This window comes from Mandrillus leucophaeus, unplaced genomic scaffold (assembly GCF_000951045.1).
Source record: "Mandrillus leucophaeus isolate KB7577 unplaced genomic scaffold, Mleu.le_1.0 Scaffold264, whole genome shotgun sequence".
NCBI lineage: Eukaryota > Metazoa > Chordata > Mammalia > Primates > Cercopithecidae > Mandrillus > Mandrillus leucophaeus.
The window spans coordinates 1,071,956-1,097,002 of record NW_012102743.1 but is presented as its reverse complement, the minus strand read 5'-3'; the positions used below and the strand labels follow the sequence as shown (position 1 = coordinate 1,097,002).

The window sequence follows — 25,047 nt, the reverse complement described above, 5'->3', positions numbered from 1 at the left end:
AAAATTGCTTGAAAAGAGGAAATGCATTAATTTTTAGTGAATTCATTTAGAATATTTCTTTCAAACTATATAATAAATTAGCTTTGCAGCTTAGAAATAACTGAAAACCAATGTAGCATGAAAGAGAAAATAATTGGGAATTCCCGTAAGAAGAAAATGAATAGCCAAGGATAAAGAGCAAATACACAAAGCACTAGATGGCAATGATAGCAGCCCAGAATTGGAGAGAGGGCAGGTCTGGGGCCAGATGGCGCTGAGTCTAGAATCCAGCACTGCCATAGCAGCTGCATGACCGGGGAAAAAAACTTCACCCTGTACAGCTCATTTGTAAAATGGTGGCGTCTACATCTGTCTTGGGTTGTTGCAAGGGCTGGGAGGATGTAGGTAGAGCAGGGGGCTAATTACTAGCTTTACTGGTTGTTTCGGGCCCTGGAAGCAGATGCCACGGGGAGACAAAAGTGAAATCACTAAGTTAATGTGAGTTCAGTGAGGCTTTTGAGTCATTTTCTCACAATGCTATACTACCTCAAATCTTTTTTACTTATGCAGTGGTTTTTCATTGTCTAATTTTTTCCACAAATCACACGTATTCCTCCTAAAGTATTAAAATAGTCAAAGAGGTTATATTCCCCTCCGCCTACGCCATCACAGTTGAACTCGGCTCCTTAAAGACACTCACTTTTGACAGTTGGGTTTTATCATCCTAGCATTTTCCTACACTTTAATTATCATTATGTATTTATATTAGTCATTGCTGTATATTAATATATTTATATCCAATAGTGTTTATAACTGAAGTCTGTATCATTAATCTAAGCTACACTTTGCTTTATATTTTGCACTTCAGCGTCCCTGAGATTGGGGTCATCTGATAATTATGATATATAACCATGTCCACATGTATTTTTCCCAATTTTTAACATCTATTATATCAAGATACATTTTACAATCTAGGATCTCTTAAAACTGGTGAAAATAACTTAAAATTTTTTTTCATTGATATATTTAGGGGTGCAAGTGTAGATTTCTTACCTGCATGTATTGCGTGGTGGTAAGTAAGGTCTGTGTTTTTAGTGTACCCGTAACACGAATAGCGGACTGTGCCCAATAGGTCATTTTTCAACCCTTACCCCACTTCCAGACTCCCACATTTTGGAGTCTCCAGTGTCTATTATTCCATTCCATATGTCCATGTGTACCCATTGTTTAGCTACCATTTATAAGTGAGAACACTCAGTATTTGACTTTCTGTTTCTGAGTAATTTCAATTAGGATAGTGACCTCCAGTTCCACCCATGTTGCTGCAAAATGCACGATTTTATTCTTGCTTATGACTTAGTGGTATTCCATGGATAATGAAATTTTCTTACTGAAGCATTCCTACAGGTGCATACGTGGAGGTTCATTGCAGCATTGTTTATAAAAGGAAAATCAGGACTGGGGCAAGATGGGCCAGGGAAAGGTTAGGGGAGGAAAAGAACAAATGCCCCGCACAAGAAGTGACTGAATAAATCATGTACATCTATAAAACAGATTCCATGCAGTTGTTTAAAAATTACATTGCTTTGGCTGGGCATGGTGGCTCATGCCTGTAATCACAGCACTTTGGGGGGCCGAGACAGGTGGATCGCAAGGTCAGGAGATCAGGACCATACTGGCTAACACAGTGAAACCCCATCTCTACTAAAAGATACAAAAAATTAGCCGGACCTGGTGGCGCACACCTGTAATCCCAGCTGCTCGGGAGCCTGAGGCAGGAGAATAGCTTGAACCCAGGAGGCGGAGGTTGCAGTGAGCCGAGATCGTGCCACTGTACTCCATCCAGTCTGGGCAACAGAGCGAGACTCCATCTCAAAAAAAAAAAAAAAAAATTAATACAGCCTTTATGGAAAACAGTATGGAGATTTCTCAAAGAACTAAAAATACCTGGCAATCCCACTAACTGGGTACCTACCCAAAAGGAATGTCTTTATCCATTCCTCCATTGAAGGACACTTAGGTTGATTCTATCTCTTTGCTGTTGTGAGTAGTGCTTCAGTAAACACACAAATGCAGGTATCTTTTTGATATAATGATTTCATTGCCTTTGGGTAGGTACCCATAAACAATGCTGCAGTCAACCTCCATGTATGCACCTGCAGGAATGGCTCAGTAAGAAAATTTCGACAAATGAAAATACCAGGCTAAGTGTGTACATTTTAAATTTATGATATTAACCTGGCTGGCACCATGGCTTATGCCTGAAGTCCCAGCATGTTGGGAGGTCGAGGCGGTGGATTGCCTGAGCTCAGGAGTTTGAGACCAGCCTGGGCAACACGGTGAAACCCATCTCTACAAAACATACAAAAATTAGCCGAGTGTGGTGCTACACACCTCTAGTCCTAGCTACTTGGGAGGCTGAGGTGGGAGGATGGCTTCAGCCCAGGAGGCAGAGGTTGCAGTGGGCCAAGATTGCACCACTGCACTCCATCCTGGGCAGCAGAGCCAGACCCTGTCTCAAATAGATAAATAAAATTATTCCCCCAAAACACTGTAAACATTTACACTTTATTTAATTGACTAGGTTTAAAAACCTTCCAGTATTTTGTTATGAGAAATGAATATTTGAATAATGTAGCAATATTCTAAATATTAAATCTATTCTGAAAATAGGGATTTCAGAATATTGCATAGTTTTCAACTGAAGTTTTCAAAAACATTTTAAAAAGTGGATTAGAACAAATACATATGAAGAAGTATATATTATATAATATTTTTGGAAGCATACAGAGTATCAGGGGAAAAAAGATACCACATGCCAAAGTGGGGAAAAAAAAAAAAAAGATTAACTTCATTGCTATACTATTTCTAGTTTGTATATCCACAGTTATTATGATGAAGTGTCCAAAAAGAATCTCTAGTGTACATGGTCAGCCAAACCAAAATCAGTGCTTTCCAATCTGTTACTTTTTAAAACAATGGTAGTTTGTTTGTTAACTGTATTGTAATTTTAACCTCCGGCATACAAATTCATTGACATTAAAATGCTGGGTGGGCTGGTTGGCGAGAACAACTACTTAGGCTCTGGAGGCACCTGTGAAGGACCTCAGGGTTCTAGGAAATGCATGTTGAAAACTGCTTTCGAAATGTATCTGTTGAAGTATAGGAATTAGGGAGGCAGCCCCGAAGGAACTTTTTTTTTTTTTTTTGGACAGGGTCTCGCTCTGTCACCTAGGCTGAAATGCAGTGATGCGATCTCAGCTCAGTGCTACCTCCGCCTCCCAGGTTCAAGCGATTCTTCTGCCTCAGCCTCCCAAGTAGCTGGGACTACAGGCACGCACCACCACTCCCAGCTAATTTTTTGTATTTGGTAGACACAGGGAAACTTTTCTTTTATACTACCAAAATTATAGACCTAGAACTAGGCTTATGAGATCATTTATTCTGAATCCAGAGAGAAGTACACAGTGAAATTAAACTTTTCCACAGGTCCTATGATTAGTTGGCATTCCCTTAATTGGCACCTGATCGTGTAGTCACATTTACACAAAACCATCTCTTGTTGCAAAGCACATGTTTGCTGGAGTGGAGTGAACTAAGAGGAGCCTCAGGGCATCAGGGTTAGCCCATCTGCTCTAGAACCAGGTTGCCTAGCTTTGCATCCTGGTTTGGCAACTTCTTATCCCTATGACCTTGTTAATTTTCTGTCTCTGTACCTCAGTTTCTCATATGAAAATAATATCTGCCTTTCAGGGTGGTTGTAAGAATTAAATAATACATGAACACTTCAGATAGTGTTTGACACATGGTACATTTTCAGAAGATACTAACAACTATGGCTGCTACTACTAGGTATCTCAGATCAAATGCATTTTCAAATGTAATGAAAATCCAAAGGATCTTATAAAATACACAGTTACCTAAATAGCATGTGAACACAAATTAAGCGTAGACAAATGCAGAAATAATTGTTCTTCATGTAAGACCTTCTGTTCTAGACCACTGCTTTGTAAACATTAATGGGCATGTCAGTTACCTGGGAGAGCTTATCAAAAAACATGCTGGTTTCTCACTTGCAAAAGATGGGGTGGCGTGGGAGGCACAGGATTCTGCATTTCTGGTAAGTCCCGAGCTGCTGCTGCTGCTGCTGCTGCTTCCTCTGAGCAGGAAGCAAAGCTCTAGAGACATCTAATAGCATCTAACTTGATTTTGTTAAAACCTACGTTAATGCTGGTAGTCATTTATCGTAAAGGAAGCAAAGAATATGTGAATTTTAAAACTAGTTTGTTCATAGTTTCTGCCATTGAACCTTTTAAATATACTGTTCCCGGATATCTTGATCGTTGAGAAGGACCACATTGTCTATCTCTTCATCTGAGCACAGGACTAATCCCAGCCTGTCAGACATCAAGCATCCCATTTTCCTTAGGAGTGCAGTACTGCTTTGGGGAACAATTCGTTACTGATGGAATCAGTGCTGGAGGAATTTAGGGAATAAATCGCACCACTTGTCATCAGCTTTAAGCATTAAAGTGCAGTGTAAAGTAAAGCTTTGGCTCCAGAGCGAGCTTTCACACTTCTGGTCCTGTAGGTCATGGGCACTAATTCTTGCTAAAGCAGCAACTACATCTGAGAATACTGGTAGGTGGAGGAGGTAGGAGTGGCTGCTTAAATAGTGTTCTCTGAAGTTAGATGGCATCTTGCATATTGGTACCACATGCAGGGGAAATGAAGGTGATGGATTATGTCAGGAGAGCTTTACATAAGGAGAATTGCTTAATTGTAGAATTCATACGTTGCTGGGGCTGCTTAGGATCCCATTTCAATGCTCCACTAAAGTCTTAGAGGCCAGACTGCAGACTGCACTAGGAGGAAGTTCCTGATTTCTTCTTCACCATGGATGTATCATGGACTGACTGTCTCCCCATTCAGACTGCTGGAGGCCTTCCTTGCCCCATTCCAGCCCCTGACTCCTCTTCTCCTTCCCCTTTCGCAATACCCGCTGATCCTGCCTCTCTTAAAATGACTTTGGTGGCTAAACTGTTTTGGGAAGATCCTCAAATTTGTGGTCTTTATTGTGATGTCATGTCAGCCTCTGAGAGACAAAGCTGTTTGGGAAACCAAGTCAGGAAAAACGAGCCACTGTATCCATTTCATAAATGAAGACAGGGTGGTCATTGTTTGATCTTGCTGAGAATTTCTAGCGCTACGCGAGAAGAAAGTCATAGAGTTATCAGAACTTTGAGGCCTTTGGTTGGATATGGAGTTTATTGGAATATGGATTTTCTGTTGCTTGGTTTTTCTGAATCTAAGTGATAATAAAAATGGTAACTAACATATACATAGCACAGTGCCAGGCACTTTCAACACGTTTTCCATCTATTGAGATATTTAACTTGCCAAGCCATCTTAGGTATACAGTTACAGTAGTCCTCCGCCTTATGTGGTTTCAGTTACCCACAGTCAACCACGGTCCAAAATATTAAGGGGAAAATTCCAAAAATAAACAACTCATAAGTTTTAAATTACATGCAATTCTGAGTAGTGTGGTGTCCCGCCCAGCACACGGACCATCCCTTTGTCCATGGTGTCCATACTGTGTATGCTACTTGCCCGTTAGTTAGTAGCAGCTCCATTATCTGATAGAAATCGATCGTATATATAAGGTTGAGTACTACCTGCAGTTTAAGGCATCCACTGGGGGTCTTGGAACATATCCCCAGTGGATAAGGGAGAATACTATCCCTCCTTTTTCTGGCAGAGGATCTGAGGCACAGCGAGGTTAAGCTACCTGTTAGTGGTCATATACCAGTAAGTGGAAGATTCAAATCCAGGCACCCTGGCTTCAGAATCTGCGTTCTAACCTCTTCAGTGTTACTCGAGTCTCTTTCTCTCCATGATCTCAAAGCACATCTTAAATAGTCTCCCTTAGAATAGAAGAGTAACAAAGTGAAGAATTAAAGCTGAGATTTTAAAATTGTCTCACACATTGTGTGCTAACAGAAAAACTGATTTTAGAGCTAACAATGAGCATAATAAATTAGAGGCAATGTGTCATCACATCTGTAGCCCCAGACACATTGGCAGGAATAACAAAAAACTATATGTTCAATGGACTCATGAACTAAAGCAAGTCAATAATTCTCAGTAAATAAAACTTTTAGTGATGCCTATCACTTAATCTAAAATGAATTTTTAATGTTTTTATTTTTTGCTACTCTTTTTTTTTTTTTTTTTTTGAGACGGAGTCTCGCTGTGCTCCCAGGCTGGAGTGCAGTGGCGTGATCTCGGCTCACTGCAAGCTCCGCCTCCCGGGTTCACGCCATTCTCCCGCCTCAGCCTCCCAAGTAGCTGAGACTACAGGCGCCCGCCACCACGCCCGGCTAGTTTTTTGTATTTTTAGTAGAGACGGGGTTTCACCATGTTAGCCAGGATAGTCTCGATCTCCTGACCTCGTGATCCACCCGCCTCGGCCTCCCAAAGTGCTGTATTTTTTGCTACTCTTAAAAGTATAAGCTTAATGGCCGGGCGTGGTGGCTCACACCTGTAATCTCAGCACTTTGGGAGGCAGAGGTGGGCAGATCACTTAAGGTCAGGAGTTTGAGACCAGCCTGGCCAACATGGTGAAACCCCGTCTCTACTAAATTAGCCGGGCATGGTGGTGCATGCCTGCAATCCCAGCTACTCTGGAGACTGAGGCACAAGAATTGCTTGAACCCGGGAGGCGGAGGTTGCAGTGAGCAAAGATTGTGCCACTGCCCTCCAGTTTGGACAACAGAGCGAGACTTCATCTGAAAAAAAATAACATAAGCTTAAATATTCTGGAAAATGTACATAAGAATCACAAGATAGAGGGTACCATTATCTCATAGAAATCAAAATCTGTTGATCTGCAAATGAAAGAAAATTATACATATTTGAATATTTGAATCTGAAGTACCCAGGGATTCCAGTGTCTTTTTATATTGTTAAAATAATTAGATTTCTGATAAGTAAATTGTTAAAGTAATTAGACATTGTAAGTAAACTGAACAAAGACTTGATAAATGGGACAACTAGTGTGTTGGGAGAGTGCCATCTATTGGCGATGTAATGTACTACAGCACAGGTAATCTTAGTACTCAGGTGTAGAAAGATGAGAGTGGTTTTAAAAAATCAGGTCCCAAAGGAAAAAAAGGTGCCATAAAAGAAATCGAAAAATGTTAACAAAGTTTAATAAAACATGAATATTGATTAACATACGGAGGCATGGTCCTCTCAGTGTTGCTGAGAGCAGTTTGAAGAGACAGACTTATACATCTGAATCAAAAATTCTAGTTCTGGGACTGATAAAAGAACAAATGGATTTTGTTTAATGCTTGTTGAATAAAAGAATAAAGCACAAAGGCATGATGTGAATATGCACTTAGTGAGGATCTGTTGAGTCAAAGCAATGTCAGTATTTATCCAACTTCCTTTGAGAAAGGTAGACTGCTATAAGGGAAGAGAAGATATTTGTCAGAGTTATTCATACTCCTTTAAATAATGCTAGGAAGAATGATTATTACTGTATATAAATTATATACAGCTTGTGGTTTGTACAAAGAGATAAGTAAATGATCTGAAATGAACTCTAAATTATTTATAATTTACCTGTTTTCAGTTTTAGTTAAATTACTCACATGTTCTTTGTTGTTTATTGAATGCCTACTATGTACTAGGCAAACAATTCTGGAACAGGTGTAAAGTTGTATTTAATGAAATACATAAGTAGTATAATTTATTCCTAAATATTATGTCTTTTAAATCTGCAAATGATGCTTTAATAAATTCACCATTTGCTGTGACAGAGAATTTTTCAATCCTTCCTAATATCTAACCAACCCAATTATTCGTATCATTTTGCAAAAGTAAAGAATTTGGAGTGTCTTCAAACAATTCTGCTAGTGATTTCTTCCATATCCGTGCATGGCTCTTACATGTTCCCAAAGATCTCAGGGCGAGAAGTTTCATAATGCCCTTGGAGGTGTGAAGGAAGACAGGGATTTGACTCATGGACTAAACTTGAAAAAATGTTGTAACTGGGCCATAGTTGCAAAAGGCTTGTCAGCAGTCACGGTTTAAAGGCTTTTCCAAGAAATATGTTTCCAAAGAATGTTAATAATCACTTTGGAACACCCTGCTTGTGAAATAGTGAGTGGTCACTGCCTTTGGTTTAGGCAATCCAGGGATCTCTTTCTGCTTTTGGTCCTGGCTCTCTGACATTGCACTGGACACATTACTTCAACCTCCTTTATCCAAAGTTGAGACCTCTTTGTGAGGTTATGATAATTAATACAATGAGTATGAAAGCGTTTAAATCCTTTCAGTCATAGATCCTGAGCATTATAATTAAAGAAACAGTAACCGTTAGTCACTTACAATGGAAAATTAAAATCAAACTACAAAGATATAAAAGGCCTACAAAATTGAGTGGCTGTCATGCATGCACAGAGAATATCTTTCTAAAAAGCAAATGTTCCAGTTCTGTGAGACTGAACTCTTGGTATCCATGGAACTAGATTGAATGGATGTTATATGAAATGGCCAGTAAGCCAGTTATATTGTTCCTCATTGAAAGGACTCTTGGCCAGGCACAGTGGCTCACACCTGTAACCTCAGCACTTTGGGAGGCCGACGCGGGAGGATCACGAGGCCAGGAGTTCGAGACCAGCCTGGCCAATATGGCCAAACCCCGTCTCTACTAAAAATACAAAAATTACCTGGGCGTGGTGGCTCGTGCCTGTAGTCCCAGCTACTCTGGAGGCTGAGGCAGAAGAATCGCTTGAACCTGGGAGGCGGCGGTTGCAGTGAGCTGAGATTGTGCCACTGCACTCCAGCCTGGGCAACAGAGCCAGACTCTGTCCCAAAAAAGAAAAAAGAAAGGACTCTTTTATTTCTTTAGAAAGCTTTCTCTCACCCCTCCCAAAGAAAGGTTGAAAATACTTCTACTACTATCAAAAGATTATTGCAAAATAAAATCCATTATTGAATTCAAATTCAAAGTAGCTCTTTGATGTAATGTGATCCTTATGTAAATTTCCTCACTTGAAATCCTAGTGATTTCTTCGATATCCATGCATGGCTCTGACATGCTCATGAGGGTTAAATGTGATCATGCATGGGAGAGGATTGGCCTACAGTAAATGTGCCATAGCCAAAGGCGTTAGCAATTATTATGAATCAAATCCAGTTCTAGGAAATGAGTCAACGTTTATCATGCACCGCTCCCTGGTTATCCAGTGCTAGAAATCTCTTTGAAAGGGGCCAAGAATCAAAGACAATGAGGGATAGGAGGGTGTTCAGGGAATTGCACAGACCTGAATACCCCTGTGTACTTGCAGAGAAGCTCCACCTGTGCCCGGCCAGGCTCCTACAGTGTAAGTTAGGAAGTCAAAGACAGGCTTTATGCACAGAAAGGGCCATTTATGTTGGGTTTTAATGAACATTCAATGTACTCAATTTTTAAATGTTAAAACCTAGATATTCCTAAGAATTTGATTTCAACTTTCACATTTTATCATCCTATTTGTAAGTCCAATAACCTTCTATAAAATAAGATCAGTTTTATTTGTTGACTGTTTATATGTCTCAAAGAACGAATTAAACTTAAAAGTTATTTCTACATATAAATTCTATTAATTAAAATTTTGAACACTTCGGTCTCCATCTCACAATCCTAATAAGCATTTTCCTCATAAATAATTAATTAGCTCTTATAAATCTTATAAACCAAACTTGAAACACAGCAAATTGAATTCTCTAATAAATTTAAATAATGTTTACCCACCTAATCAAATTCTCCTAATCCTCATTTAACTTAAAATCCAAAATCTAAATTCAGTTTTGAGTTGAAATTGCAAGGCCTATCAGGTTCTCTGATTATATGATTCTCTTAGGCACTAACACATATACAATAACAAGAAAAAAGAAAGCCCTTACCCTAAGACATGTCACAGAAAGTGTTAACATTCTGAGCTTAATTAACTTCATTATTTCTGTAGCAGAGTTACTGTGTTAGGCCAGCTGAGGTTAGTGGCTGAAGAAATTCAGGACCCTGATTGCCAGTTGGCAATGAGAGAATGAAAACCAGGATGTAGGACCTGCATCCTCGCAGTAATGAATCTGCCCTGCCCACCACAGGATGCCGAGCACCTTCTTCTTGCTTCCGTGCTAACAGGGGACCCCAAGTTTTCTCATGTGTACTGCTTTTATAATCAGTATCTTCCATTGCAGTGATTTTCATTAAGACAGAAAAAACAAATAGAACCTTTTATCCAACTATACATGCCCTCCCGTAGGAATCAGATACCTTCTCCTAAAGGGATAAGCTCACCCCACTGAGATTCCCTACCAGATCAATGGCTGCCAGCAGGAGAGGGCTTTTATGGATGGTCAGGGCCTCTTTTACTAAACTGGGGAAAAGATACTGGATTTGTGAAAGAGGCTAAATAAGCAGGAATGAATGGCAGAGAAGCCAGGTACAAAAAGCAGGGACAGTACATAAGAGGAAAAATACTAGACACTAACATGTGGGTTTTTTTTAAATAACCATGTTTGGGCAGGTGCACTGGAAGGAAAGAAAGCAATGGGCAAGGAAGCCACATTCCGGTTATGATCCTATTGTAGTCATTGAAAGCAGAAGAAAAGTAAACATGGTTTGCCTCAAAGTGAGAATAGTTAAAATAAAATTTAAAAATACCCTGATAGAGGGGAAAACTTACTCCTTCATTTCTTGCTAAACTGCTGAAGACAGAACTCTGGAGGAGTGTCCTGGAACAAGCTGCCATTCCCAAACCCCAATTCCCTGGATTACGGGTGAGTCAGCAAGCATTTGGAACGCCGGCCAGTGGACCTTGCTAGACTGCACTGTAGCATGAACTCTCTGTTTTGAAAACTGATTGAAGCTATTGCCTCAGTGTCCTCACCAGCCATTAGAGAACAGTTCAAGGCGAGAGAAGTTTGATTAATGGGTTACTCGTTGGTGACATGAGCACTTCTGAAATTTTACTTCTTGTACAGCTTTGAGCCTTGGAGTCTCAGTTGTATTCATGGTACTTTTCCTAAGAGCTATACTGCATGGAAGTGCTAGGAAAGTATTTGACCACTCTCTGTTATAAAAAATACTCTGAATAGAAAATAAATTTCATTATGATAATAATCTTACTGGTGTCCTATTAAAATCTTTCTAGTGTGAGCGAAAGGAGAGAGATTCAGGTATGCATGTAAACAATCTGATCCTAAAAAGCAACACTTATTTTTAGTTAACAAGTGTATCTGTCTGTTTTTTTTTTTTTTTTTTTTGAGACGGAGTCTCGCTGTGTGGCCCAGGCTGGAGTGCAGTGGCGCGATCTCGGCTCACTGCAAGCTCCGCCTCCCGGGTTTACGCCATTCTCCTGCCTCAGCCTCCCGAGTAGCTGGGACCACAGGCGCCCGCCACCTCGCCCGGCTAGTTTTTTTTTTTGTATTTTTTTTTTAGTAGAGACGGGGTTTCACCGTGTTCGCCAGGATGGTCTCGATCTCCTGACCTCGTGATCCGCCCGTCTCGGCCTCTCAAAGTGCTGGGATTACTTATCTGTCTGTTTTTACACTGCTATAAAGATACTACCTGAGACTGGGTAATTTATAAAGAACAGTTCTTCATGGCTGGGGAGGCCTCAGGAGACTTATAATCATGGCAGAAGGTGAAGCCAGACACTTCTTACCTGGCGACAGGACAGAAAGAGAGAAAGAGTGAGGAAGTGCCACACTTGAAACCATCAGCTCTCCTGAGAACTCCCTCACCATGGTGAGAACAGCATGGGGGAAACTGCCCTGTGATCCAATCACCTCCCACCAGATCGGGATTACAATTCAAGATGAGATTTGGTTGGGGACACAAAGTCAAACCATATCAACAAGCAATCAAATGTATCTCAAAGTAAAAGTCTTAGCAAGTTAAACTTTCTCCTTTGAAATCAGAGATAATGAATAGGCATTCAGTTTTCTAGAATTGCCCATTCAGTATGATACTACATGATTTCTTCTAGTGAACATTTTACTTTCATATATCTAGATCTAGATATAGATATAGATAGATAGATTTTTTGTTTTGTTTTGTTTTTTGAGACAGAGTCTTGCTCTGTCCCATAGGCTGGAGTGTAGTGGTGCAATCTTGGCTCACTGAAACTCCCACTTCCCGGATTCAAGCGATTCTCCTGCCACAGCCTCCCGCGTAGCTGGGACTATAGGCGCATGCCACCACGCCCGGCTATTTTTTTTTTTTTTTTAATTTTAGTAGAGATGGGGTTTCACCGTGTTGCCCAGGCTGGTCTCAAACTCCTGAGCTCAGGCAATCCACCCACCTTGGCCTCCCAAAGTGCTAGGATTACAGGCGTGAGCCACTGCACCCAGCCTCCTTTACATATTTTAAATTAAATTTGCTCTTTTTTTCTCTTTGAAAATAGGGCTAGTTGAAGTATACTCTAAGAAGAATGAACTGTGATGAGTCTGACTTTGAGAAAATCACTGTGCATAATTGCTTAAGCACTGTTCTAAGTTTGAGGTTTTGAATTCAACTAACGTCTGAATTTCTTCTGACCTCTGCTTTATGAACCTAATAATATAATTATGGCTAGAACAAAGCTGCTGGCTGCCCATATCTGTTAAACAGTGACCTCATGGCCAGAGCAGGCAAGCCGGGCAGAGGAGGGATGAAGAAAATTTTATTCTCCTTTTATGCCGCAGATAGATTGTGCCCCTTATGATTGGGAGAAAAACATCAAGAAAGTTCTTAGAATGACCAGGTTCTTGTATTTACAAATCTGCAGGGAGTAGAAGCTAGGAAGTAATTGTTTTGCTCAGCATCAGTGGCCACTACCTTAAGAAAGAAGCAAATTACAAATCATTAGCTCATTGGGAGGGCTTCTGACACAACAAAGCCTTCTTTATGCTTCCTTCTGGGCTTCAAGTCTCAGTGGCAGGCTGAGCTGTTGTGAACAGTTGTGCTGGTTGTGCACTGCTCCATTCTAGAAAATACTAGGTTGGTGCAAAAGTAATTGCGGTTTTTGCCATTGCCTTCCCCCCCCTCCCTCGAGACAGAGTCTTGCTATGTTGCCCAGGCTGGAGTGCAGTGGCGCGATCTCAACTCACTGCAAGCTTTGCCTCCTGGGTTCAAGCGATTCTCCTGCCTCAGCCTCCTGAGGAGCTGGGACTACAGGCGCCTGCCACCATGCCCAGCTAATTTTTTGTATTTTTATTAGAGACAGAGTTTCACCTTGTTAGCCAGGATAGTCTCAATCTCCTGACCTCGTGATCCGCCCACCTCAGCCTCCCCAAAGTGCTGGGATTATAGGCGTGAGCCAGCGTGCCTGGCCCTGCCATTACTTTTAATGGCATTCATGTGGTAATCTGTGAGCCCCTTCCAAATAAATCACTGCTAGAAGCAGAAGTTACTAGGACTATATGTGATAGTGAACAGATCCAGAAGGGAAGGAAAGAGGAGAGTCATCTCTGATTGAAGTAAATGGCAGAATACAAAGAAATCATAAAACAGAATCAGGATTTCAAAATCGTCCACCTTTTACTTTGCAGTGGTGTCTTACTTCCTGTTATTGAATGGAATACATTTTCATTACTAGTCATTGACTATGTTTAGTGTTATTTTCATATTATATTAATTATCTAGAACTTGCTCTTCCAATAATGATAATGGATAGTGGTGTATCTTTGTTATTCAGAACCTTGAGATCTGAACTTCTGAATATTAAGAGAGTTTTAAATATTAGAACAGCTTTCTCTGCTATGAAGCTTTAAAAAAATAAGCAAGATTAAAATACATTAAAACAATTTTCTTTATAATTTAATAACTTAACTACTTTTAGTAAAAGAAAACAAAATTTATCCTGGCTTGACCTTTGGAATATCACAAAATTTCTGTAAACTTCAGTTTCCTCAGCAAAACAATACATGGGAAGATTAGACTGTCCACGCTTACAGTTTGTTAAATTACATGTTTGTCATCATTCTGAAAATATCTAGATGGGCACCACCTGAAAGTAACAGCATCATCTAGTGGTGGTTACCTTATGTTGCAGCCACGGGTTTCAAAGACAGACCGTCTTTCCAAGAGTTTTGCAGTCCATGATAAGAATGTTTTCTGCTCAGGCCGAGTGCGGTGGCTCACACCTTTAATCCTAGCACTTTGGGAGGTCAAAGCCGGTGGATCACCTGAGGTCAGGAGTTTGAGACCAGCCTGGCCAACATGGTGAAACCGTGTCTTTACTAAAAATATACCCCAAAAAAAAAAAAATTAGCTGGGCATGGTGGCACACACCTATAATCCCAGCTACTCAGGGGGCTGAGGTAGGAGAATCACTTGAACCCGGGAGGCAGAGGCTGCCGTGAGCTGAGATCATGCCGTTGCACTCTAGCTTGGGGCCCAAGAACAAAACTCTGTCTTTAAAAAAAAAAAAAATGAATGTTTTCCGTTCAAAATCGTAGAATCTGCAAGCTAGAAAGGACCTTCGAGATCATCTAGTCTTATTGCCTCATTTTGCCAGTTAAAGTTAGATGAATTCCAGAGTTAACATACTAAATATTTTACCCTCCTGTAGTTTTTGTTTCTCTTGACTCTTTAAAAATTGTAGTGAACTTCACAGAACGTGAAATTAAGCACTCTAAAGAGAACAATTTGGTGACATTTACTACATTGACGACGTAATGCAGCCTCCCCTTTATTCTTATCTTAAGCACATGCTTAGTTCCTGTTTTTAAATAATTCTTACTTGGTTAATGAAAAAAAAGTACTTTGTATGTATAATTTTTAAAAAATCAGCTTGTCAGATTGCTGCTTCAGAGTGATATTTAAAGAGCAGGAAAGGGGAAATGAAGTGGTGTACCTGTCCTTGCAGCTGGAAAAATATGAAGTAGATCAGTTTGGAAATTTAACATGTGGAACCCTCTTTTTATTTGCCTCTTTGTTTATTGTGTTGTTCAGTCTTGTCTCTTATCAATTTTGGAAGTCTCATTCCTGATTTCCTCTGAAATTGCCTGGATATAAGACTTAATATATTTACTATGCCCCAGATACATTGGCAATCATTATTTTAAGGTTATTGTGTGTGGCACAGTTTAATACTATTACAATAGTATAAATGTTTGAATCCAGGTTTTAAAATGCAAAGGGAACCACTATTTTTATATTTCTACCCAACAAATCTCTTTCTTCATTTTGTCTTGCTACATAAACAGCAGTCTGTTGGGAAACTCTGGGAGTCACTAAAATGAGAAGGGTAACATTAGGTGAAGGTTGGGAGTGGTAACGTGGTTGGTCTATGGCCCGTGAGTCTCCTTAGAGTATTAACATTTACAGGAGTCCCACAGAATATAAACCTTGCCAAGACTTTAGACTTCATTACTTCCCTGTCCTCGACAAGTACAATTTAATTGAACATTAAGCAATTTGATCTCTTTCACCTAATAAATCGAGCAAATTCAATAAACATAAATCCTGCTAATGATGGAGCTGCCCCTGGTGGAGCTGAGCTCATCAGCATTCATGGTTATTACTCTCCCTGGAATTTTAGTCACAAATGCTTATTGCTGAACTCAGTGCTTACCTGATGCTTAAGGTCTAGGGAGTGTATTTAATAATTTTTTTCCCAGGGTTTCAGAAGGGCAGCTGGGGAGTAGAAAGAACATGGTTTGGCAAATAGACCACTTTAGGTTCAAATCCCTCACCTCACCTTGGGCAAGGCAAGTTATGCTATTAAAAAGTGTAGTTTACTTATTGGAAACAAAAGGAGCTAATTACGATTATATCATAGAGTTCTGAGTTTTAAATGAAACAGTGTATGCAAAAGTAGCGTCTGGTGCATAGGAACTTAATAGTGCATGTTAGCTAACTCTCCTGTTTTCAATTGTTCGGTAGCCTGTATCTACAGTAGTTAGCTCCCTAATGCTTTCTTCTCTTTTTTTTTTTTTTTTTTTTTTTTTTTTTTTTTTTTTTTGAGACGGAGTCTCGCTCTGTCACCCAGGCTGGAGTGCAGTGGCGTGATCTCGGTTCACTGCAACCTCTGCCTCCCGAGTTCAAACATTTCTCCTTTCTCAACCTCCCAGGTAGCTGGGACTACAGATGCCTGCCACCACGCCCGGCTAATTTTTGTATTTTTAGTAGAGACGGGGTTTCACCGTATTGTTCAGTGAACTCCTGACTGCAGGTGATCCACCTGCCTCGGCCTCCCAAAGTACTGGGATTATAGGCGTGAGCCACGGTGCCCAGCCTCGCTTCCCTAATGCTTTCTTATCTATTATATATGCTTATGACTCTCTCTGAGTTGCCTTCCTTCCTCTTCTACCTAGTTAACCTCCTGGCTGCAGATGCTGTTTTCAAGCTGAAGCCTTTCCCAGCTCTTCCAGGACAACTTTAGTCATTGCCTCTGTGATCCTGATAAGATATTGCGTGTGCCCTGATTGGCTATTGTCACATCTTTCCGTACTCTCAAGCCCCACCCTGTCTGTAATGTTCTCAGCTTTTGGTTATAGGAATGCATCAGCCAGTCAGTCACCGAATGAAGCAATGAATGAATCACTTTTAATAGAGCTAAGGCAAAGAGTACCATAATTCCATGCAATAAATGGAGAAACTAAGGCTCAAAGACACGTGTCCAGACCAAGGAACTAGGAAGTGGAGAAACAAGGACTAGAACCCAAGTCTTTTGATTCCAAGTGTTTGCAGTGTATCCAATTCTGCGTCGCGACGCCACATATTTTGGTTTCAGGGAAGGAGTGTTGCTGCCTATTCACCGGAGACTGTAAACAGGAATGTATTCCGGGATAAAAAGCAGGACAGACACCCAGGCAGACATCCAGTCTCACAGTGTTGTGGCAATACCAACGGAGGTCTCTCTTCCACCGTTCTTTACTGGTACAGAGTGGAATGTTCTGTAAATGGCCAACATTTTTCTAATTTCATATCTTTTGCTAATTTCATTTAAAGAAAAGTGCCCATTGGCCGGATGCAGTGGCTCATGCCTGGAATCCCAACACTTTGGGAGGCTGAGGCGGGCGGATCACGAGGTCAGGAGCTCAAGACCTCAAGACGTACCTGGCCAACATAGTGAAACCCCATCTCTACTAAAAATTCGAGCATGGTGGCGCACATCTGTAGTCCCAGCTACTCAGGAGGCTGAGGCAGAAGAATCACTCGAACCTGGGAGGCAGAGGTTGCAGGGAGCCGAGATGGCGCCACTGCACTCCAGCCTGGGCGACAGAATAGTGCCTGTTATAATGCTGGCTTCTCAGTCACTGGAGGAGACAGTCATTTCATTCTCTTTATCTCCTCCCGCTGTTTCCTAGTCGTGTGTTTTAAACACCATTGTCATTAATCCACGTTTAAACCTGTAAGAAAAATACCTGGTCTAGAAATTGTAGTAGAATGTGACCCACTTTTCTGTTTCTTTCTCTCTCTCTTTTTTTTTTTTTTTAGATAGGGTCTCACTCTGTTCAGGCTGGAGTGCAGTGGCACGATCACAACTCACTGCAGCCTGGACTTACCTGGGCTCAGATGATCCTGTAGCCTCAGTGTGCCACTATGCCTGGCTAATTTGTGAATATTTTTTTTGTAGAGATGGGGTTTCACCATGTTGGCCAGGCTGGTCTCAAACTCCTGGGCTCAAGTGATCTGCCCACCTCAGCCTCCCAAAGTGCTGGGATTACAGGCGTGAGCCACTGCGCCCAGCACTGATCTGTTTTTCTTAATGCATGAGAATTGGTCCTTGTTTCTCTTATATTTGAAAATAACACAGTTCAAACTTCAGAGCATTGCATTTTTAGCCCTGATGTGTACAAAGCGAAATTGCAACCTCTCTACCATTTCTAAAAACAGCTGAATTTAATTTGCCTCAGTCAGAATTAAAACTTTACCTCCTGGTCTCCTCACATGCCAGGGTAGCATTGTGACATGTGACTGTCCAGACTGCCCTGCACATGTGTCTGTCATCAAGAATGGAGATTTCTTATAGTAAGGATAGAGTAATGTTCCTCCCATTGCTGCCAACAGCAGGGGTCCCACACCCACAGGCTCCAGGGGATAATTTGTAAACCTTTTCTTTTTTCAATTTAAGATGAAAAGCAACAGTATTTGTCATATGAATCAGCCATGCCAGGGAAATTAGTGTGATCAGTGGCCTGGATATTGTTTAGACCACTTAGCGATGGTGTTCCATAGCATCCCTTGTGTATCTTTCATAGCTTTGATCAAGAGCAAAGCATTTGCGTGATCAAGAGCTAAGCATTTGCACTTGGGGCATGGGGAATGCAGTGGATGGGGGAGGGTCTTTGAGGTGTGACTGGTTCCCTTTCCTGTTCTTTTCCCATTGGTATTTGGCTAGATTCCAGATGGACACATTGTATGGGGTCTCAGATGGGACTGTCTCCAAAGTGCACCTCCCAGGGCAAGCCCTGCTAAGCAAAAACTTTTCCTCTGCACCAAGCCCCAGACAAGGAGGTGACTAATTGTTCTTGATGTCCATAAGTAAAGGGTGTTTTGGAGAAAGACAAAGATTCTGAGGATAGAAAATGTGTTCATCTCCACATGTTGAGCTGGATGAAGTAGCGGCCAAGAGTTTCTTGTGAGTTCTTGTAGGAAGTTAATGGAAATAATTCAGGGATCTGCTGTTCTTGGGCTCTGTACTCTCAGCCAACCACAGTTCATGCAGTCCCCCAAGCTGGACTTTAGCAGTGACCTAGTCATAGAGATAACCAAGGCCAAGCCGCTGCCTAGCTAGAATGGGTTCTGCTTGTGGCTTGGGGTGCTCAGAGGTCCAGCACATGCTAGAAATTTGCGTGTACCGAGATCCTAAAGAGGATGACTTGCCCAAGACATTAAAATATTTCCTGATATTCCCATTGCTTTCCTGAAAGATGGTGAAATCCACTTCTATAAACCTACTCTTTTCTATTAATGTATTCTGTATGTAAGACATTTCTGATTTAGGCCTATACTAAAAATGCTTGGACATGAGTTTTTCCCCTGTACTTTGAGTTCTGATGATCTAATGTTAAAATGTGCTATTGTTCATATTATCACTGTCCAACCAAGTAATTAAATCTACCAAGGCAGTCAAGTTTTGTGCCTTGTATGAGAGGAAGTCTAGGAAGACTTCTCTGTTTACTGAGCTAGTTGCCCTCTACCTATTTAAAAACTCCAAATAGTCTTGAAACGAGATTTTAAAACACCTGTGGACCGTTCTTCCATTGCTCTTAATTCACTGCACAATTATTTGCCTGTCGATCACTGCTTTTATGTTTTGTTAACATTAAAATGTAAATCACTCACTCATTATAATACTGTCTTAAAAAAATTTTTTTTTCATTTATTTCCAAATGTTCACTAGGGACTTAGCGATGTCACCCACAAGAAAAAATTGGATTTTCCATTTTCTTGGTGCTTCAAATTTTAAAAATAGTTTCACAATATTACCTCATTTTTTTACATGTCAGTAACACAGATGTAGACAAACAAGAATTCTTGTTCCTGTGTTACAGATGTGGAAACTGAGGCTTGCCCAGAACTGCTAAGCTGGGGAATAAGTGGTGCAATCAGGACTTGAGCCCCAGCTTCCACCTCCGAAGCCCATGTTCTTCCCATTACCCCACGATCCTGGCCGAGAATCAGGGCACATGTGCACAATGGCAACGGCAGCGTGGATGGATTAGGACAGACCTGTGCAGGCTCCCAGAAAAATAACTCAAAATACATTTCCTGGTGATGACGGGACTGTAGCACATCTTCAGATACAAAAGAGAAGACGTGGTGCAGAAAGGATGTTTTGATCACTGACCAAAACTGTCTTGGAGCTTGGAATGTGAATGTGTTAGAGAAAAGTGAAGCAGCAAAGGGCAACACGCTCTAGCATTTTAAGAGGAAAAAAATGCATGGCAGGGGAAGAAAGGAAAGGAAGGAGGATGTGGAATATCCCAGAAATACCTCCCCCAACCCATGACCCTCCACTGCCCGCTTCCCTAGCCTTAGTCTAGTCAGAAGACTTCTTTAGGAACCATTTGGTAATTCCAAAAAACAACTTAGTTTTCTTTCTTGATGCCTTTGGGTATGTGCTTTTAAAAATTAATCCAAAATATCTTTTTCTGCAACATAATTCCTACATACCTACTTAGTTTCAGTTCAGGTCCACCTTTTGCAGGGAGCTGTTCCTAAACATTGCATAGGAACAGGAGCCTGCCCTTCCTCATCACCCTCATGTTCGGTCTTTTCCTCTGGCATTGCTGTAGAGTGACAGCTTAGAGACTCAAGCCCATCTCATTTCTTTGGTGGAGGAAGCATGTCTAGGGGAGTGCACTGGATTGAAGGTGGCTGTCCTGGCCAGGCCCTGATCGTGGCATTCGATATCCCTGGACCTCAAGTCTCAGCAAGGCTTCTCTGACAGCCAACAGGCATCCAGCAGGATGCTCAGCCACCTCTGGATTTTGCTTTATAAAATAAGTACCTTGGCCAAGCATGGCAGCCCACACCTGTAATCCCAGCACTTAGGGAGGCCAAGGTGGTAGGATCGCTTGAGCCTAGAAGTTGAGACCGGCTTGGGCAACATAGCAAGACCCTGTCTCTACAAAAAATACAAAACTTAGCCAGGTTTGGTGGCTCGTGCCTATAGTTCCAGCTACTCAGGAGGCTGAGGTGAAAGGATCACTTGAGCCCAGAAGTTTGAGGCTGCAGTGAACCACGATACCACGATGGTGCCACTGCATTCCAGCATGGATGGCAGAGCGAGACCCTTTTGTTGTTTTGTTTTGTTTTGTTTTGTTTTGTTTTTGAGATGGAGTCTCGCTCTGTCACCCAGACTGGAGTGCAGTGGCGCGATCTCGGCTCACTGCAACCTCTGTCTCCTGGGTTCAAGCGATTCTTCTGCCTCGGCCTCCCGAGTAGCTGGGACTATAAGTACATGCCACCACACCCAGCTAATTTTGTGTTTTTAGTAGAGATGGGGTTTCACCATGTTGGCCAGGATGGTCTCCATCTCTTGACCTCGTGATCCACCCACCTCAGCCTGAGGTGGGAGCCACCGTGCCCGGCCAACCCTTTCTTTAAAAAATAATAAATAAAATTTTATTAAAAATAAGTACCAGGATTAATTCATTTTTAATATCTCCTCTAGATCACAACTGTGGATTGAATATAAAATATGGAACAAGTCTCTCTTTCAGATGTGCAACAAATGTATATAAAAAATCATGGGAGAAGATGACCTCAGTTCTTGAAACTTATAAACATTTCAGCAATTTTGCTCTTGCAAAGAAATCCTTAATTCTGCGTTTTCAAACTTTAAGCAGAACTGACAGCCATTTGTGCTCTCTCTGTTTGAAGTAGTTCTTTTCTTTCGAGTCAAGAATCTTTTTCCAGGTTCGGCTGTTTCCTTAATGAAATTAGTATTTCACACAGAATGGTTTCATGCAAAAGTGCTGGGACGTCTGGAGTCTGGATGTTGTTCCTGGAATGCTTCCACATAAGGAGAATTTTAGACAGGGAAGCCAGAATCCTACCCTGTCCAGTGGTTCACGGTCTTTTCTGGCCTTACACTTGGTTTGGGCAATCCTCAGAATGTGTGTGTGCACGTGTGCACATGCATACACACACACCTTTGATTCTTCAGCCTCCTTCCTCCAGTCATTTAAGTAGGAGCTGATAAAAGAAAGCCTTCAGAGTTCACAGTATTGCCTTAGTGGTGTTTTTTGTTGTTGTTGTTGTTGTTTTGTTTTGTTTTTTGAATGTTATAAGAATAAACACAATAGAGGAAAATTCCAGGCAAATGTGGCCATTGCCTTGTGTGACTGCCAGGACACTCATGTCCATCTGGTCCTGGGGCCTGTAGCCTTGCCTGTACCTCACAGTCCTAACAGAGCTGTTGACATCCGTGGAGCCCCAGAATTTCGCCAACTGCTACATGTTTTTTTGGAGAGTGTATTTTCTGGAACATACTCAGAACATGAAGTTGTTGTTTCTACAGTTTTCCTCCCTAGGCCTTCTCAGTAACTCTGTTCTTGAATGTAGGCAAGAGCCCGGGATCGTGAAAAGCATTGAAACCTCAGTAACCCCAGGACAAATGGAGAACCAAAATCCCATGCACTGGTGGGTCCTAGGGGGAGGAGTAAAGGGGAGTCTAGGAGTCAGGGGGCCATGGGGCTGACCAGTGTGGAACAGCGATACAGCCTCACGACGTGGAAACCACAGATGAGTCTAGCTGCGATGCAGAGATGCTAAGGACAGGAATTTCAAAGGAGCTGAGATCATTGCTGGAGAGACAAATGTGAAAACTGCACTCTGGAGCTTCATTTCTGACTTCAAATCACGTGCTGCCACACAGCAGCTGTCATGTAACCTCTCTGTGCTTTTGTTCCCTCACTGGTAAAATAGAGATGGTAGAACCTCTGCATAGGGTGGTGTGAGTGTTTTAGTGCATTGGTGTATATTAAGTGCTTAGAACGATATGTAGCATACTACCGCCTCCCCCATGAAAGCTGTGCTCACTAATCCAGGAGCACACTACTGTTCTTGTTATCTTATTATCTTAATACCACTGCTGTTCTTGTTATCGTTATTGTTACGACCCTCAAAATTGCTATAATGCTATCCATAGGGACTGCAGAGTTATAATAGTGGCTACTAAATTTAAGCAGCATCCTTGCCTGGTGCTGTATCATTTTTGGACACCAGAGATACATTTTTTCCTGTCTATAGAGAGTGAAAAGGCACCACTCTGTCAGAATGACTACTTTCTACTTTAAAAATGTTTTTGATGATAACTCTTGATGGGTTTAGATAAAAGCCATCCTTCCAAAAGGCCTGAAGCACTCTCAGATGGCTCCGTTTTTTCAGCCCTTTACTGCTCTGGGATGTGGTGTACCCACTGTTGAGCTAATATTTTTGATCTTCAATTTGGAACCCGAATTATGCTCTACAGCAGTCACTGTAGGTGGATGTATAAAATTCCCATCAAAAGATATTCAGACACTTTCCAGGCTCCATGGTATGCAGGAGATGGAGGCACACGTGGAAGGGTGCGCCTGCAGATTCCCGTCGCTCTGAGCTGCGAGGGGGTGGGGCAGGTGCGAGCCAACAGTGATGGGGCCTCACGCTGCTTGTCCACTCCTTAGATGACTATGCTCAGCTGTGTAACATCCCCGTGACGGGACGCCGGCAGCCATATGGACGGGACGCCTTGGTTGACTTCAGTGAACAGTATGCTCCAGAAGCCGATCCCTACTTCATCCAAGACCGTAAGCAAAATAACCTTGTTCCTTTGATGCTAAGTTGTGGTTGAAGATTAATCAGTGGTCCTCAAAATGTAATGGCAACTTGTTAGCAATGCAGCATTTCTGTTCCCACCTCAGACCCGCTGGTCAGAAAGTCTAAGGTGGGACCCAGCCATCTTTGTTTCACAAGGGCGGTCCTTCTGCACGGGTGAGTGCAGAACCACTGCATCATTCGTGAGCTGAGATCACACCACTGCACTCCAGCCTGGGCAACAGAGCGAGACCCTATCTTAAAACAAAACAAACAAAAAGAACCATTGCATCTGATGAATAGTCTTGCTGGTGGAGGTACTGTTATATTTATTTTTCTTAAGGTTTTGAGACAGAGTCTCACTCTGTCACCCAGGCTGGAGTGCAGTGGCACGATCTCAGCTCACTGCAACCTCCACCTCCCGGGTTCAAGCGATTCTCCTGCCTCAGCCTCCCAAGTAGCTGGGATTACAGGTGTGCACCACCACCCCAGCTCATTTTTGTATTGTGAGTAGAGACTGGGTTTCACCATGTTGGTCAGGCTGGTCTTGAACTCCTGACCTTGTGATCCACCCGTTTCGGCCTCCCAAAGTGCTGGGATTATAGGCATGAATCATCGTGCCCAGCCTGTCATTATATTTTCTATGACAAAATCATTTCTTTGCTCTTTAAGTGGTGGACTAGTTTGAGGGCCAAGGTTTCCACAAGAGCCCAGTTGTATTGCAGCCTTTTTTCCTACAGGGAAATGGCAGATGTTAACTGTACAAGTTGATCATTATTATACACGTTTTAGAGTAAGAGGTAAGAAAAGAATTGCCCTTTTGGTCAGAAATGACTTTTTAAAATACATTGGTGAGGGGATTTATAGAGTAAGAAATAATGTGTGCCAACTTTTCCTGGATTAGTGAGCACAGCTTTCATGGGGGAGGTGGAAGTGTGTATCCGCAAATTGTGATCCCCTTTAGGACGTCAGTGCTGTGTGAGGAAGCCTACAAACACACAAGCTCAAATCGGACTTTTCAAATGCAGACAATTTGAAGTCTGAAACAGCAGGAGGTCCACAATGAAATATTAGTATATAGTAGATAGTCTCACTTCAAGAACAAGAACAGGGAAACGCCCATTTCAGGAGCCTCATCCACAGCTCACAGAGGGACCATCCTCACATGTGTAGCTTCACCACAAATTTTTTTTTTTTGAGATAGGGTCTCACTCTGTTGCCCAGGCTGGAGTGCAGTGCCATGATCACAGCTCACTGCAGCTCTGCCTCCTGGGCTCAAGCGATCCTCCCACTTCCGTCTCCCGAGTAGCTGGGACTACAGGCATGTGCCACTATGCATGGCTAATTTTTGTATTTTTTCCGTAGGGATGGGGTTTTCACCATGTTGTCCAGGCTGGTCTCGAACTCCTGGACTCAAGCGATTCACCCGCCTCGGCCTCCCAAAGTGCTTACAGGTGTGAGCCACCATGCCTGGCCTGCACCACGTTTTAAAGATAGGTAATTGCTGCCGACCAAAGAGTTTGACTTAGGACTTTAGAGAAAAGTGCAATGGAGCTTTTCTCTGTCCTGGGCCCTGTCACCTGTGCATGAAGCATCCCAGCCAGGACCCAGTTCTGGGGCAGCAGCGTGAGATTTCTAGTTGAATTTAAGAGCTATTTCAGTTCTGCATCAAGAGCTTTTATTTTTTTTCCTTCCCTTCTCTTTCTCTTTTCCCTTTCTCTCCCTTCTTCATTCCCTGCTTGTCCTCCCTTCCCTTTTTTTTTTTTTTTTTT

At 41.9% G+C, this 25,047-nt stretch overlaps 1 protein-coding gene across 5 annotated transcripts in view; it reads left to right on the top strand.

Annotated features, from left to right (window-relative positions):
- Positions 1-25,047, top strand: part of LTBP1 (latent transforming growth factor beta binding protein 1) — a 398,449-nt gene that overhangs the window by 356,990 nt on the left and 16,412 nt on the right. For all 5 annotated transcript variants that reach the window (XM_011984230.1, XM_011984234.1, XM_011984233.1 and 2 more), the window contains one exon: positions 23,146-23,268. In XM_011984230.1, the coding sequence (XP_011839620.1) occupies positions 23,146-23,268 (123 nt within the window). The remainder of the gene's footprint in view (positions 1-23,145; positions 23,269-25,047) is intronic.